Source organism: Scatophagus argus, chromosome 2 (assembly GCF_020382885.2).
Source record: "Scatophagus argus isolate fScaArg1 chromosome 2, fScaArg1.pri, whole genome shotgun sequence".
Lineage (NCBI taxonomy): Eukaryota > Metazoa > Chordata > Actinopteri > Scatophagidae > Scatophagus > Scatophagus argus.
In genome coordinates, this window is record NC_058494.1 from 5335143 (window position 1) to 5350102 (window position 14960).

Sequence of the window (14960 nt, forward strand, 5' to 3'; positions counted from 1 at the left end):
TTGCATTTGTTGTTGTGGTTTTGGTTTCCTCTTCCTTCTGTAAATTGCATACCTTTGTCAAATCTAATTATTTTTTAAACGATTGCAAAAATAAAACAGTATGATAATACCTAAAAAAAAAACAAAGACTTTGTTAATCGGGTTGTATTAAGTCTGAGAAATGTTGTAATGTGTGATGAACTAAGCTAAGCTAGTTATTTGCCACCTTTCAAGTTAGTGGAACAGTTTTCACCAATGGGAAACAGATTGTTAACTTGTAGTAAAGGAGGGTGTAACTCTTGAATACGACACAGGGCAAGTCGGAAGGAGGAACAGCCCGGTCCTCTCCGGATACCATTCCGGGTTTTGTGAGCGTCCGTCAGCGGGCTCCTCACTGCCTCTAGCTGGTTGTTACTCAACTCCTGTCCTGATATCACTCCGCTGGCATGGTGGAGAAGCGGACTTGATTATTGTGATGGTGGCAGGCGGCAGCCAGTGACTACAGACTTCCGCCACTGCTTCCCATCTCAGCGATTTACGCCGTCTGGGCTACTATAGTCGCTTCATTACCGGACTACCGAGGGCGCTTGTGCTCTTTCCCCCAACTCAACTACATCTTCACCGGGATTTCTTTCAAACCAAAACCATATGAGATGCAAGTTCATTGGGAAACTCCGGAGCCCGTTCGGTTCAAGCAGCAAAACTTTTTCTCAAAGAACAACACGGTAAAACGGCGAGTGGACTGTTGCTGCTGCTGCCACTGCTGGCCCTCCGCGGGACGGTTTGTGTGTATATGACCGTAGAGTGCCTGCTAACGTTCATACCTTCACGTTATTGTTGTTTTTTTTTCCAATGGAGTTGTTAGCAGCGTGGCAGTGGCTTTATTGTTAAATTCACTTTGAGTCTTGCTGTGCTCTCGCTCAGGCTGGGTTTTATTTGTGTTTTCGGGAGCGGTTTGTTTGGAAACAGTGCCGAGGAGGGAAGAAGAAACGGTCACTCGCGAGTCCTTAACCATATGACTGCTAGGCTCGTAGCCCTTTAAACCTTCCCGGTTTTTGCTCGCTTCGGCGGCTGTTGTCGGTCCTCTCTTTCGGTCGTTGCCCGGGTGCTGGGGTCCCTTCGCTGGGGAAGACAGAGCGGTAGAGGACACTAGGTGGTGGAGGTGGAGGTGGCCGGAGGAGGAGGGGGTGGTGGTGGCGGTGGCGGTGAGCTTGACGGGGAGAAAAGTTCTTCCAAAATAGCAGCCACTCGGCCCAGTGATGGGGGACTTCGCCTCCCCCGCTGCCGGACCCAACGGCAGTATCTGCATCAACAACAGCATGAACCCTGCCGCCGGGAGCGTGGTACCCGCCGGGGCGGTGGGCATAACTAAGCACAGCACGGTGGTGGAGAGGCTGAGGCAGCGGATAGAGGGCTGCCGGAGACACCACGTAAACTGCGAGAGCAGGTACCAGCAAGCCCACGCCGAGCAGCTGGAGATAGAGCGGAGAGAGACGGTCAGCCTGTACCAGCGGAGTCTGGAGCAGAGGGCCAAGAAGTCGGCCGGTGGCAGCAGTAAGCAGCCGCAGAGCAAGCAGCCGGACGCGGACTCTGCCTCCTCCACGGAACAGAGGAATAACACGCTCATAGCGGTAAGGACGACTGCCCTGAGACACCCCCTCACTCACACATCAACACATCGCACACTTGTGTATACGCTCCCTTTTTCATTTCCCCTTCATCTGTCTGCCCCCCATACTCTTGGAACCCCACCAAGCTGCAAGCTGCACTATTATTGCTTGTTCACCTCAGTGAAAACTTGTTGAAAACACGCTCACTGAGTGCTGGCAATTGCTTTGGAAACACACACTTCGCTTTTTTCAAACCAGAGTGCCAACAAGTTCTTTTGTTTACAAAGAAAACCAGACCTTCGTTGTAGAAAACATGCTGCTAGGGCTTGGATGCTGCATGATTTGGATATGACAAGTCTGACAGCTGGTATTTGATCTTTTGCAACATCAGTGCTGCTTTATGCTCAAAGGAGGGTTGAAAGTTTGGAAGGCACTGCTAATTGTCAAGTTAAGATTTTCACCTCAGGAACTTTTGACTAACTTCTGCAGGATGCCTGTCTGCTTTTTTTTTCTGCATGAAACAACTTCTCCTTTCTTGTTCTTTGTTTTTGGGTGCAAATTGTTCTGCAAAACAGGCAGAATTAACGTTACAACACTGCGTCTTTGCACTCGGCAGCAGCAGCAGTTTGCGCTTCAGCCTGTTCTGTAACCTTTGTAACACAGTCTCAAAATCAACAGCCAGTCTCCACATTGTTGCAAACACACAATAATCACAGCCACCTCCTCACTAAATGTAACCCGCCTTCACACTTGAAAGTGCCTTCAGATGGCTGCCATAGCGGTTACCGAACATTATTTATACTGTCAGTAACTTTTTAGGGCTCATTCATAATTAGAACAAAACAATGCAGTGATGACATATTTTAAAAAGAGGCAGCATCTGTACTACCAAACTGCATGTCTTTTTTGCTAAAATAATGCAGTGTTGCTTTAAAACATACATACTGTAAAATCAGTAGAGTCAATAAACTCACAATAGAATTTATAGGAATGCTACAGTGATTTCCTGTTGGTAGGGGGCAGTGGTAACATATGCAGGATTATTGAGTGTCTTATGGCTGTCCTATGAGGATCCTTGGTGGTTTTTACTGATGAGCAGGTCTGCAGATCAGATCTTTAAATCATCAGATTTTGTGATTTACAAAGAAAATGAAGAAAATGCGCTGATGTCTTGTTGTCGTTACTTGCATGACAGAGATGGAGACAGATGCCAGTAAACGGTGTAGCATTCCCTGTTCACACCACATCTCCTGTGACCAAGCTCCGGTTTCATTCAAAAGAGACCAAAGGATACATGTTGGGAATGTCAACATTGTTATCCCCTTTGTTGCTGCAATGGGCCCAGATCCACCCCCTTTGAAATGCAAAATCACAATGTCTTTAATTTCTGCGACGACCCCGTCATTATTTAAGAGAGCCACGCAAGGCTGACCAGCTCCAGCTTCAGAGAGCAGCAGTGATTTTAATAGTGTAGGACCTCCCAGCGGCCCTTGTGGACGTTAAACTGAACCGCCCATTAGATGGCCGGCAACAAATGCTCGGAGAATAGAGGGATTACTGCTTAAAGACACAGTGGCATCCCTCAGCTCTGTCCCTCTCGTCTCCTCTCCCAGGCATTCCTGGTGACACCTCAAATGCACACGCACACACACACACACACACACATACACCCTACATTCAGTATCTAAATTACAGAGAGCTCTGCATTAGTAGTCTTTTTATGCTACATTGTAAGTTCTTGGCATTGTTTAGGCATGAATTGTAAAGAAGATGAAAGGAAGTGAGAGGAAAGGCTAACATGCCTCTTGTGTCTTTTCTGAAGAACAGAGCTGCAGCTAGATGGCTGTATGTAGTCACTGCAGAAGCAGGCATTCGAGGAAAGCTAAGTGTGCTGTTGATGTGACTGCACACATTGCACGCACACGCACACAAATACCCCAAGGGCCTTAATCTGTAGGGGTTATGTTACAGACTGTGCTTGGAAATATTCTGTGCTGAGAAGGTGTGTTTGAAGGCAGTTTCACCTGCACACAAAAGATGAGTACAGTGGCAAATGTGCTCATTCCAAGGTTTAGTTAAATATGACGCTAAAATGATGTGTGTGTTGTCGTGCTGGTTCATTTGCAGTGTCAGTATGCAAATTGGCAGTCTGAAGAATGTCAGGAATGTACACAAAGCAAATAGATTAAAATACGTCAAAACCCGGGTGTCTCTCAGAGATATAAGCAGCAAGAAAGTGTTTGACAACTTGGCAAGGTATGGCAGATTACAGTCATTTATTAGAAATGATAGACTTGTAATTCAACGGTCCACACTGTCTTAGTGTGGTATTCTTGAGAATTGTGTATTGTCATGTGCATCTCAGTGCGCTGTGCTTTGGTCTAATGGTTCTCAGACACACCCACGTCATGGCAGGGGCAAGCCTATAATTATGGAAAGTGTGTGTTTGTGTTTATAGGCTAACTATTAGTGAGAAAGGAAGAGAAGACACTGGGAGCCCGTTCTGTCTTTCCCACCATTTCTTTGACATCATTCAAGAAGCATAGTAGCAAATGTTCAATACAGTGTAAAGGAGACCTGGGATGTGATATTCCCAGTGTCACCACATACAGGAAGTGAGGTCGGAAACAGTCATTGGTCAAATATCTTGCTAATGTTAACTTTCACAAGATGGACACCTCCAGACTTGTAATTGTCTGATAATGAGGGGGTTGCTTGTGAAACAACAGGTCCGCTTTCTGTTTTCCACCAACTGCCATGTATCGCATTGCACTAACACGGGGAAAGTCATGGATTCATTTACATAACAGGAACTGCTGCACTCTTGATGCTGTATATGCTCTGGATTAGTTGTCCACAGGACCTCTATGAGGTATGGGCGAGACAGGCGTTGTTCAACTTGCAGGCACGTTGTAAAAGCCAATAATTATAGTGCCTTGGGGATGTTGAAGGTGTGTTGTTAGCTCACGGTCTGAACACACACACACACAAGCTTATACTCATAAAGTGGTCCTCAACAGGGGCGTCCACAGTAATGTCAGTTTTCTCTGTCATTGTCAGTGCGTAGGAAGCTAAAATATTCACTTCATTAAAGGCACATAAAACCATAAGGACCAAATATACAACAGGTTAGATACGCACGGCCGACATGTGTCTGGCTTTATGACTTCGGGTACCTGTGTAAACTGACTTGTTCAGGCCTGGCAGTCATGGGCAGATGAGAAAATTCGCATCATGCAGACCTTCGTAGTCACGTGGACACAGAGGACTAAAAGAGGGTAAAGCTGGACTCCTAGTTGTCTGCCGAATGGTGATGGAACTGTGATTGGTCAGTCCATCAAAGAGGGGAAATCTGGTGCTGTATTACAGATCGAAACACACGCCATAGCTAACTACAGAACACTCAGTAACCCCTTGCATCAGGTGTTAACCAGTGCAGGAATTTTAGGCTGGGATTGTTAGTGATTACTGAAGGGGAAACACAACACTTTAGTATTCATGTAATATTGATAAATGAATTCGTTTTATTAATAAAGTTGCATCAGTGCAGTCTTTCCTTTATGAAAGCCTTATAGTATTAAACACAAGGCCAGTGTTTGTCCACTCATAGGTTGGCTGGTCCAGATTTGACCCTTCAGTATATTAACATCATCCTTCCCTTAAACGGGTTGTTTTCCCTTTGCACAGGAGAGAGCAGAGCATCAGCTCAACATCACTGACTCTCATGGTTGGTGGTCCTGTCTAGAATTAGTAATGGCACTAACAGACACAAAACGCAACGCATCCTCTGGCTGTTGCACTGCTGGTGGAGAGATTTGTGTCTATTCTATTCATCTTATTTTTTCCTTTTATGTGATTGTTAAACACCAGAACAAAACTCTGAGTCTAAAGAGCGAAAATTACATGTTGATACTGAGTGAGTGACACCAAAATCTGACATTTCTGAACATTTTTTTTATTGCTTAATGCCGGTGTGCTGTCAGACTTCATTGTGGCTGTATTCAATATCTTAACATGATGTGACATTGTCTACTTTTGCCTAGTTATCTGAGGGCATAGAAAAAGAACACAACATGTTCATCAGTAGCTGTCACATTTTCACTGTATTTTAGAAAGCGGGAAGGGCTCGTTGTTGAGTTCCTGATGGAGGCACACGGGCTGTGAAGATCAAACTCATGACCTTTTAGTTTCAGGCACGTGTCTCAGAACCGACAGGCCACGATGCTTCTTAAAAACTGAATTGTGACCTGTACTTTTTGACAAAACATCCAGTCAGGTCTGATTACCTAATCTCTTAACAAGTTTACAGCTGCGAGGCCGAGGTGCACAGCGAGGGGCTCGTTAGTTCCACTAAAACCCAGTAGCTCAGGACAGTCTGTCTTCAGCTCTGCTCGTTCCTTGGCACCCACCTCGCAGAGGAATGTCTCACACACACACACACACACACACACACACACACACACACACACACACACACACAGGCGTGCGCGCTGTTGTCCTGCTCAACTTTTGGCAGCAAAGGCCGAAGTGTGGGCGGCTGAGTTTTCATGAATCCGAGGCCTTCCCTCTCTCTCCCCCCTTCCTCTCCTGTCCTCCCTCCCTCCCTCTGTTCACCACTTCTCTGGTTTCAGCGTTAGCACAGTGCTAATGTAGTGTAGATGGCTCTCGGCGGCTATAGCTTTGTTAATGTCAGCTGGGACTGTTGCCCATGTGCTATATTTAAACCACTGAGCTGGCATGGAGCTGATACTCACTAGTGCGTACATGTACACACGCAGAGTATGACGTTGACATACACCCGTGACATCACAGACATGCTGTTTTTGACTCATTACATGCTAATTTCACTGACTCCCTCTTGAGTGTGTCTTTCAAGCTTCTGCCTTGATCTTTTCTGCTCTTGCGTGCATTTCATTCAAATTTTGGTTAACCTTTTTTTTCTTTTTTTTGCGCTTAGTCTTACCCTTGTTCCTCTATCCCAACACACACACATACAGAGACTGGATGTTTTTGATTTTGGGCGGCTGTGACCACATTCCCTTCCACCCACACTTGTTCACATGTTCTACAAGAACGCACACACACACATTCAGCACAGAACCTTGAATAAGCAGGAATGCAGTGTTCCTGTTGCAGCAACAACAAACTCGTGTCCAGTGCTGAAAGTCTGACTTCCTTAAATGTGAAAGGGAAGATCATTTAATATCTAAATCTCAAATCGAATCACATTAGTAATAGATAGTTAGCAGCACTTCCTCTGTCATGCACATACATATTTACAAGTCCAGTCCACCTAAAAGTTGTACTTACATAATCAGCGATGGTTCAGCAGGGTATTGCAGAAGGCCTTGTTCATGTTTCAGTCATCAAATATTTGCTCAGCTAGTTTCATGGGCTCCTTTAGTCCTCTCACCTCCTGGCAACTGGGTTGTATTTTAATGATAAATGCTTAATTGTTCAAGCTTGTGTCTGAGATTTTTAGAGAGGTTAAATCCTCTAATGTCTGGCTGTCGCAATCAGCGTCTGTTTTGTTTCAACTTGTGTTTCTCTGTGCTTCATAATTATACATTTACGCACATTCACACTCTGAAGCTGCCCAGGAAAACCAGCATCTTCCACTCCTGTACACAGAGCAGCTGGAATTGCGTCACTTTTGGCATTTTTTTTGCACACATTTTACGGTGATGTGAGGCACAATGGACAAATGAGAGAGTAACTTATGACAAATGGATTCAAACCTATGCTGACGTTCTTATTCTCTCCTCAGACAAAACAAGTATTTTGGAGTTGCCAAATTATAAATGAGCCACCTTTCCCAGTCTCAGAAGACAGTTTTTTTAGTTCTCGATGCATCATATAGGGCCAGCACTTCGAGGTAAAATGAGATACATTTCTTTTTTCTTTGGTTGTTGTGATGGATGATGGTGGCGAATGGTTTTGCTGTAGTCAAGGCTGGGCCAAATGCTGATATTATATGAATAATATGACATAATATGATAATATGATATAATGTCTAACAGAACTAGGCATGTGAACATGTTGACTTTGGCATTTTTGGGAGAACAGAAAATCATACAGCTATGTCTGCAGATACTGTATATCTGCAATAAATTAGTATTGGCCCCTGTGTTGTTTGGGTTCTATAAGAAGTACAAGTACAATACAAGTCCTCTGGCTCAATGAGAGACTTACCTGCCTGAAAAAAGTAAACAGACAAGCACTGGGAGGACTCCTCCTGTATCTCCAGTGTTGTTGCCTTATCTTTGTTGGGTGTGTGCTGTTGTTGTCCTTTTGTTTGGATTTTGTTAGAAGGCTGCTTGTTCCTCTCCATGCAAAAGATAGCAAAGCATTAAAGAGGCATCTGAACGGCAGTTTAGATTTTACATTATTGATACGAGAATGATGGGAACCTGTCTTTGTTCCATTCACCCATTTTGCTCTCACCCACACAAACAATGAAGTGATAAAATATAGATGAGGTTGTTTTCAGAGATGTCTTGGTCCTGTGATCCACCACAAGTGTGTGTGTGTATGTGTGTGTGTGTGTGTGTGAGAGAGAGAGAGAGAGAGGGTGGGACTAACATGCATATGGGCCTTGCCATCCTCATAAATGTGAGTGTACTAGTTTTACTCCCACAGTCATGACTGAATGTTGTGAAAACGTTTCATCGTCAACACGTAACACATGACATGTTAAGTCAGCCAACATTGGCTTCTGTTGCCATAGACTGCGGAAAGTAGCCAGCAGGCAAGTTCTGGTCAATTCTAGCAGTTTTGTGGTTTAGCTTCCTCTGGTATAAAACCAGTTATCATTTAGGAATCTATTTTTTGTTTCAAAACTCAGTTTGCTATCAATAAAAACAAAAGGAACCAGTGTATTTGGGAATTAATACCAAACCTTGACAAAAATCTTTAATGTACTGTCCTTTTCCTCACTCTGCTGTGATTTTTTTTTCTTTTTTTTTTTTGAGTGAACCAGATCATGCTAGAAGACAGTTGCATGATTAGCAAACATGTCCGGCTTTTGGTATTATTGATAATTTACAGTCACTAAGTATTCTGATCCCTTGCTAAGTCAAAGGAGTTGTTCCCCACTTAGACACTGATAAGCCCCCGACTCACGAGAACGACACCACTTAACTCTTAGATCGACCTACGTCGCCTGCGTTGGGATGTGTTTAAGTTGCACTTGAATACACTGCAAAGTGTACAGCTGATGGCCAACTAGCACATCCGTTTTGCACCTGTGTGAAAAGAATCAGCACTCCGCACCAGCAGGTGGTGTTACTCTGTACGTGGCAGTCAAAAAGGTAAACCAGTAACCAGCGTGTTCCTTTCACACCACTCTCGCTCCCTGCTCAGATGGTTTCAGATGGTCTGCAGTTGCTTCATTCCAGATGGCCATGTTGTGAAAATATTTGTCTTTTGCTTGCTTTCCTCACTTCTGTTTCTGACTTGCTTAGCTAAAGAGCCAATCAGAGTGATTTCTCTCATTGGTGGGCTCTGCCGCCTATTCAAAATGCTCAGTCAAACTAAAAGCAAACAGTAGACAACAGCCGACTTGTGCCAACAATGCGGAACATACCACAAAAAACTAGGAGCACGGACCTCACTGACGGGACCGTCATTGACCAATGGCTGACTGTCCACTACTTGGACAGTAGTGGGATATACAGCTAAGGGTATATCACCTCCCCTTTAAGTCTTCAGCTTCCTGTTGGTGTTACTGGTTTGTCTGTTAAAACTCAGGGTCAGTCAGGAGCCATTTAATAACCCCTCCCCTGGAAAAATCATTATCTTTCACAAACTCATGTGCCTGTCCTCCATCCTTTTCCCTTAATTTCTACGTCCACCCATCAAGTAGCGACCTCTGCTCATTCCCAGTTAGGATGCTTTTCTTGGTTTTCTTTTTCTTTTGATTTTCTTTTCTTGCCACCTGCATTTGACCTTTCATTCTCCTCTTTGGGGGCACGGTGGTGCAGTGGTTAGCACTGTCGCCTCATAGCAAGAGGGTCCCAGGTTCGAATCCCGGTCTGGGCCCTTCTATGTGGAGTTTGCATGTTCTCCCTGTGTCTGCGTGGGTTTTCTCCGGGTACTCTGGCTTCCTCCCACTATACCAAAAAACATGCACATTAGGTTAATTGGCTACTCTAAATTGCCCCTAGGTGTGAGTGTGAGAGTGTGTGGTTGTTTGTCTTTGTGTGTTGGCCCTGCGATTGACTGGCGACCAGTCCAGGGTGAACCCCGCCTCTCGCCCGTAGTCAGCTGGTATGGGCTCCAGCCCCCCCGCGACCCTGACGGATAAGCGGTATAGAAAATGGATGGATTCTCCTCTTTGTAACCTTTCTGCATCTGTTTCAATCATTCACACCCACCTGTGCTTTTCTTTCTCTCTCCCTCTCCATCCCTCCCTCCCTCCTTGTCTTTGCACCTTGTATCTGGTGATCCCTGGTTCAGTCTCAGCTCGCAGGCTTAGCGCTCTAAAGCTCTCTCAGCACAGGTCCGTGGCAGGCAGAAATCCTGCGCTAAGAGGGAATTACCTACCACATGGACTCCAGCAACAGACACGTACACACAGACGGTTACACTCACAAATATCTGCTCAATTGCAGATAATGGGTCGGGTTGAACTTCACCTGATGGTTCTTCATACATTTAGCGTGCACACATTTATTTGTGCTCCTGTGTGTCTGTGTTTTTCTGTGTCATATTGCGCGAAGACCCAGTGTCATCTGCCTCTTCTCTCCTTTGTTACATGACATTTGTTGTTCTTTCTCGGACTGGCCAGACCCCCCGCACCTTCCTATTGAGCCAGTGTCATGAATTTTTTATGAATGTTTGCGTGTGCAATTGTGTGTGTGGGGCCCTCAGCTGCATCAATAGCCATTAGTGCAGCAGCCGCCGTAATTGTGCCACAGTGGCTGCAGTGCAGGAGGAAAAAAAACCACATTATCTGATAATACTGCAGAGGGCAATACAGAGGAAAAGATGGAGCGGGGACACAGTGGAGCACAGCAGGACAGTATGAGGGAGGATATTAACTGTGTGGTCAGAGAGTTGGTAGCATGGTTGCTATGCTGCTGTCTGATAACTGATTTACACCAGGTGATTTTAGACAGGAACTGTTATGATACTGCAGCATCGGGACCTACAACTATGACAGTGATTGTCTGATGACCCTTAATATTGCCTGAAAGTACAACTGAAACCAACACATCTGACTGAAAAGAAAGGGCTTAGAGGTGGATGTTTTCAGTGTCGGATGGCTTTAATGAATCGACTCCTGGTGATCATTAAATGGCTGCTTGGAAACACTGCTTTGTCGCATTAGGAATGCACAGTTGCACAGTTGTTCAGAAAAAGGTCAACTTGCATTTTCCAATTGCATCTTATGGGTCTTGAGATGAGATCTCCAGCTCCTTCTGTGCCCTGAACCAAATGTTCCTAACAACTAATTTCCCTGATGTTTAAAGGAGTTTAAACTTCCTTATTTGCTTAAATTAAGAAGCACTCAGAAGTCAAATGTCAGTCAAAATGTATTGTGCACATTGTAAGAGCCTTTTGAAAACATTAATCACATTCTTCAATAACTAAAATCTTAGATGCAACAGTGTAACAGATGTTCATTTTTTATAAAGCGATATTTGATTATGACAATTCAATGTAAATTATGTCAGTGTGTAATTAACATGTGCAGCGGCTAAACCTAAACTTAAAGCCACTGAGGGGCTGCACAGACAGACTTATAACTGACGTGCTCGCTATAGCAGCAGTTAGCAGTCTCTAGTGAAATAACAGATTTCAACCTCTGCTTCTTGTCTTTGATTTCAATAATTCATAACTGTTTATCCACAAATGTCCATACAACCAAACATTTCACCAGTACAACAATGCTGAGTTCACCTTGCTCAGGGGTCACAAAAAATTTGTGCTCCTCTGTCCAGCTACACCTGTCCCCTGAATAAAAACTGAACATGGTAAAATAGTCAAGGCTTATAGCAGGTGTGAAACAGGAATACTCTAGAGAAATCAGTATCCAAAGGTCAAAATATGATACATGATACATATGACGTATGCTCATGTGGCACTCACTTGACTGTTGAAGTTGTGGGGAGAAAAATAAAGGAATTTAAGGGGGAAAGGATTCATAACTCACACTGTCACTGAAACAGGATCAAATCCAGTGCTAGTGCTCCATTGCTCAACTTATTACACAAAAGTAAATGTAAGAATAGATAGAGTATCAGTGGAGATGCCCATGCAGCTCCCTCATGCCTTCTGTTCTTTGTAGGCACTGTCTCCATGTTCCCTTCACTTGTACTTGTTTTGGTTCATGATGAGTTGAATACTCCGTCAGCAGCCTGCGTTGTAGATCACTTCCTGAATGGTTCCTAAAATAGCAGCAACAACGATCACAACCAAGGAAACAAGCCAGCTGCTCTTTTCAAAACCACATTCACTTTCTGCCCCCACTCCTTAGGTCTGATTATTGTAAGGATTTTAACAATAGCTGTGCTAGTATTTAACATTTCCAGCAAAAAATTATTGAACCCCCTGTGTTAACATCTTTAGGCTAATTGCATTCTACTTCAAAAATTACAGAACATAATTAACAGGTGTTTGAGGATAACAGTACTTACAGTTTTATGCTGGGCATGTCTACAGACACTAAGTGATACCTTTATGCCAATAATGAAAAGCAGCTCTAGCCAGGACCTATTCTCTGTTAATCATGACACTTTAACATAACACAACACACAAACCAGCTCTACATCGTAAGTCTACTTGGAAAATAAAGCTCCCCTTTGTTTACTGTCAGTGGCAGTTTTGACAATGGACTACATTGTCTCAGTTGAATAAAAGCATCAAAAATGGGTTAGGGTTTTATTGTTTTTCAGCACAGTAAGAAGATGCAGGAAAGTGTAATCATATTATATATGATAAATATATATATAATGCAATATAACAGAGGTATTAATGATAACGGTATAGGTGGGCAAAATGCCATCTTACTGTTTCATTACTTACAGAGTTGGTTAGTTTGTTATCCAAAGAAATAGCTTAATATTTTGACAAGTTCGTTGAAAGAAAGCTGCGAGTTAGATGAGAGGGTCGATGACACTCTCACTATCTGTGTGCTTAGCATGAAGCTACAGCAAACAGCTGCTTAGCTTGACATAAAGAAGTAGTTAGCATGGGCCAGGCCTACATGGAAAAAATACTCTCATCAGCACCTCTAAATTTGACAGATTAACATATTTTTGTGCATGTGTTCACCCAGTACAAACAGCCAAATGTTAGTTAAGGAGCATTCAAAGTGCGGGAAGGCATACTGCATTAACTCCAGACGGAGCCGAACAAGATGTCACCCCTTGTTTCCAGTCTTTATGTTAAGCTAAGCTAACCAGCTGCTGGCTGTAGCCTTATACAGTATTTAAAGGTAACCTATGAGAGTGGTGTCGTAATTTCATGCAGGAACTATTTCCATATCACTGTGCAGAAGGAAACGTGCATATTCCCATGGATGAGAGGCTAGCTAACTAAGCTATGTTGTGTAGTTCAGTACAAAGAAGTTCTACATGAAAGTGCTCACAGCAAGGTCTGGATTATCTTGAGTAACCTTGTCATGATTTTTGAAAAGAGACTGCTGTTGAGTTTTTCAGGTGTATTTTATTTATGCTTTAAGCACCACAGGTGAAGTGTCATCTAGTTCCATTAAATAAGATTAAAGATTAAAGTGACATATTTTGTCATTGGAGGGAACTCACTCCAACGAAATTTGTGCTCTGCATTTAACCCACCCAAGTGACGTGCACACACACAGCAAACCCGGGGCAGTGGGCGACCGCGTGCAGCGCCCGGGGAGCAGTGGGGGTTAGGTACCTTGCTCAAGGGTACCTCAGCCATGGACACCGGGACGGGGAATCGAACCAGCGATCCACCGGTTACGGGTCCGACACCCTAACCGCTGATCCACGACTGCCCCCTGCCCTAAATATGAGAAAAGGCAGACATCTCTACAGCCAATATCTCCCAAACTCTGCAACTCACACCAAAAACTGAACTGTCCCTTTAACTGCTTTGTCATGATTGTTATGCAGAGAATGTAAACAGACAGCGTTGACTGGTGCGTCACTGTATTTCTGCTAGAAATAGCAGCCATGCTGGGCTGTAGTGGAGGAGCCTAAAACGTTGTTGTCTGCATTGATATAAATGTCCTTGTGGTATGGTTTATTCTGAAGGTGTTTACTTCAGTTCAGACCTCGTAAGAGTCGCAGTCTATAGCACTTTTTTCTCTGCCTCGGTGTTCCTTGTCCACCTCTGCTATCTCTTACACTTTGTGTGCCCTCACTACTTCTTCTTTCTTCCTGACAGCAGGGCCTCTTCTTTTCCTGTTGTTTTTCTTCACTTTTTACTCGTTTCTCTGTTTCCACAGCTCAGTCTTTCTGCCTGCCTCTCTGTGCATATCCCAGTATCTTCTCAACCTCTGCTCTCTGTGCGACTTTTTTTCCCTTTTTGTCTCTCTCTTCATTTCCTTGTCCTTTAGCAGAGACTGTGGACTGATGAGACGACATCAGCAGATGTTTACCCTGTTCTCTGCTGTCACAAGCTGCTCAGTTCAGTGTATCACGCAACACACTGGAACACATGAGTGTGGAGTAGCAAAAATAGCCAAGAAAAACTACATTTCCCTAAAGATTTCGAGCAGATTTGGGTCAGATGTGGTATGATTTTTGTCAAGCGAGCTTTGTGAAGTTAGCAGCTTAAACCTCTGCCGAAAGCCTTTCATGATAATACCCTAAAAGTCTTCTGTCTGTAAAAAGTTGTATGAGTTTTAGAACGTGGAACTGCCACTGAACGCAGGGAAGAGCGTGTGATTATTCTGCTCTTTTACAGCTCAGTAATTGTCACTTTTTCCTGTTCATGAAAACGGCAAGTGAAGGATTCTTGTTTTATTTTTGGCTTGTTGACAGTTAAGGAGCCATTGAGTTTTTTAATGGATACTTAATGACTGCCGCACAAAGAGAGCCCCTCGAGGATCCTAACTGTCAGCCAACGGCGGTCCCTGGAGAGACGGAAAAGTCCTAATCTTTGTTATGCGAGTACAATGAATATTTTGGAACATTAACAGTGTATTTTCTACACCATTGCTTTTCCACTTCATTACACCTGTGTGCTAAGCAAACGCTTTTGGATAAATCACGATATGGTCCTTGCTAATGTAAGCTGCTTTCAGGATGCACGCAGACAGGGAAAAAATATCTTTAAATGTCCTGATCTGTGCTGGAATCAGGCTCTGGGTGTGGACCCTGTGGCTGTGATGACAGAACTGTTCAACACCTAACAATTTAATGACCATTCATGCTAGGC

At 43.9% G+C, this 14960-nt stretch overlaps 1 protein-coding gene across 1 annotated transcript in view; it reads left to right on the forward strand.

Annotated features, from left to right (window-relative positions):
• Nucleotides 1-285: 285 nt before the first annotated feature.
• Nucleotides 286-14960, forward strand: part of maml3 (mastermind-like transcriptional coactivator 3) — a 98793-nt gene continuing 84118 nt past the window's right edge. Inside the window, exon 1 of the mRNA XM_046403199.1 lies at nt 286-1610. Within this exon, the coding sequence (XP_046259155.1) occupies nt 1239-1610 (372 nt within the window). The 5' untranslated portion in view covers nt 286-1238. The remainder of the gene's footprint in view (nt 1611-14960) is intronic.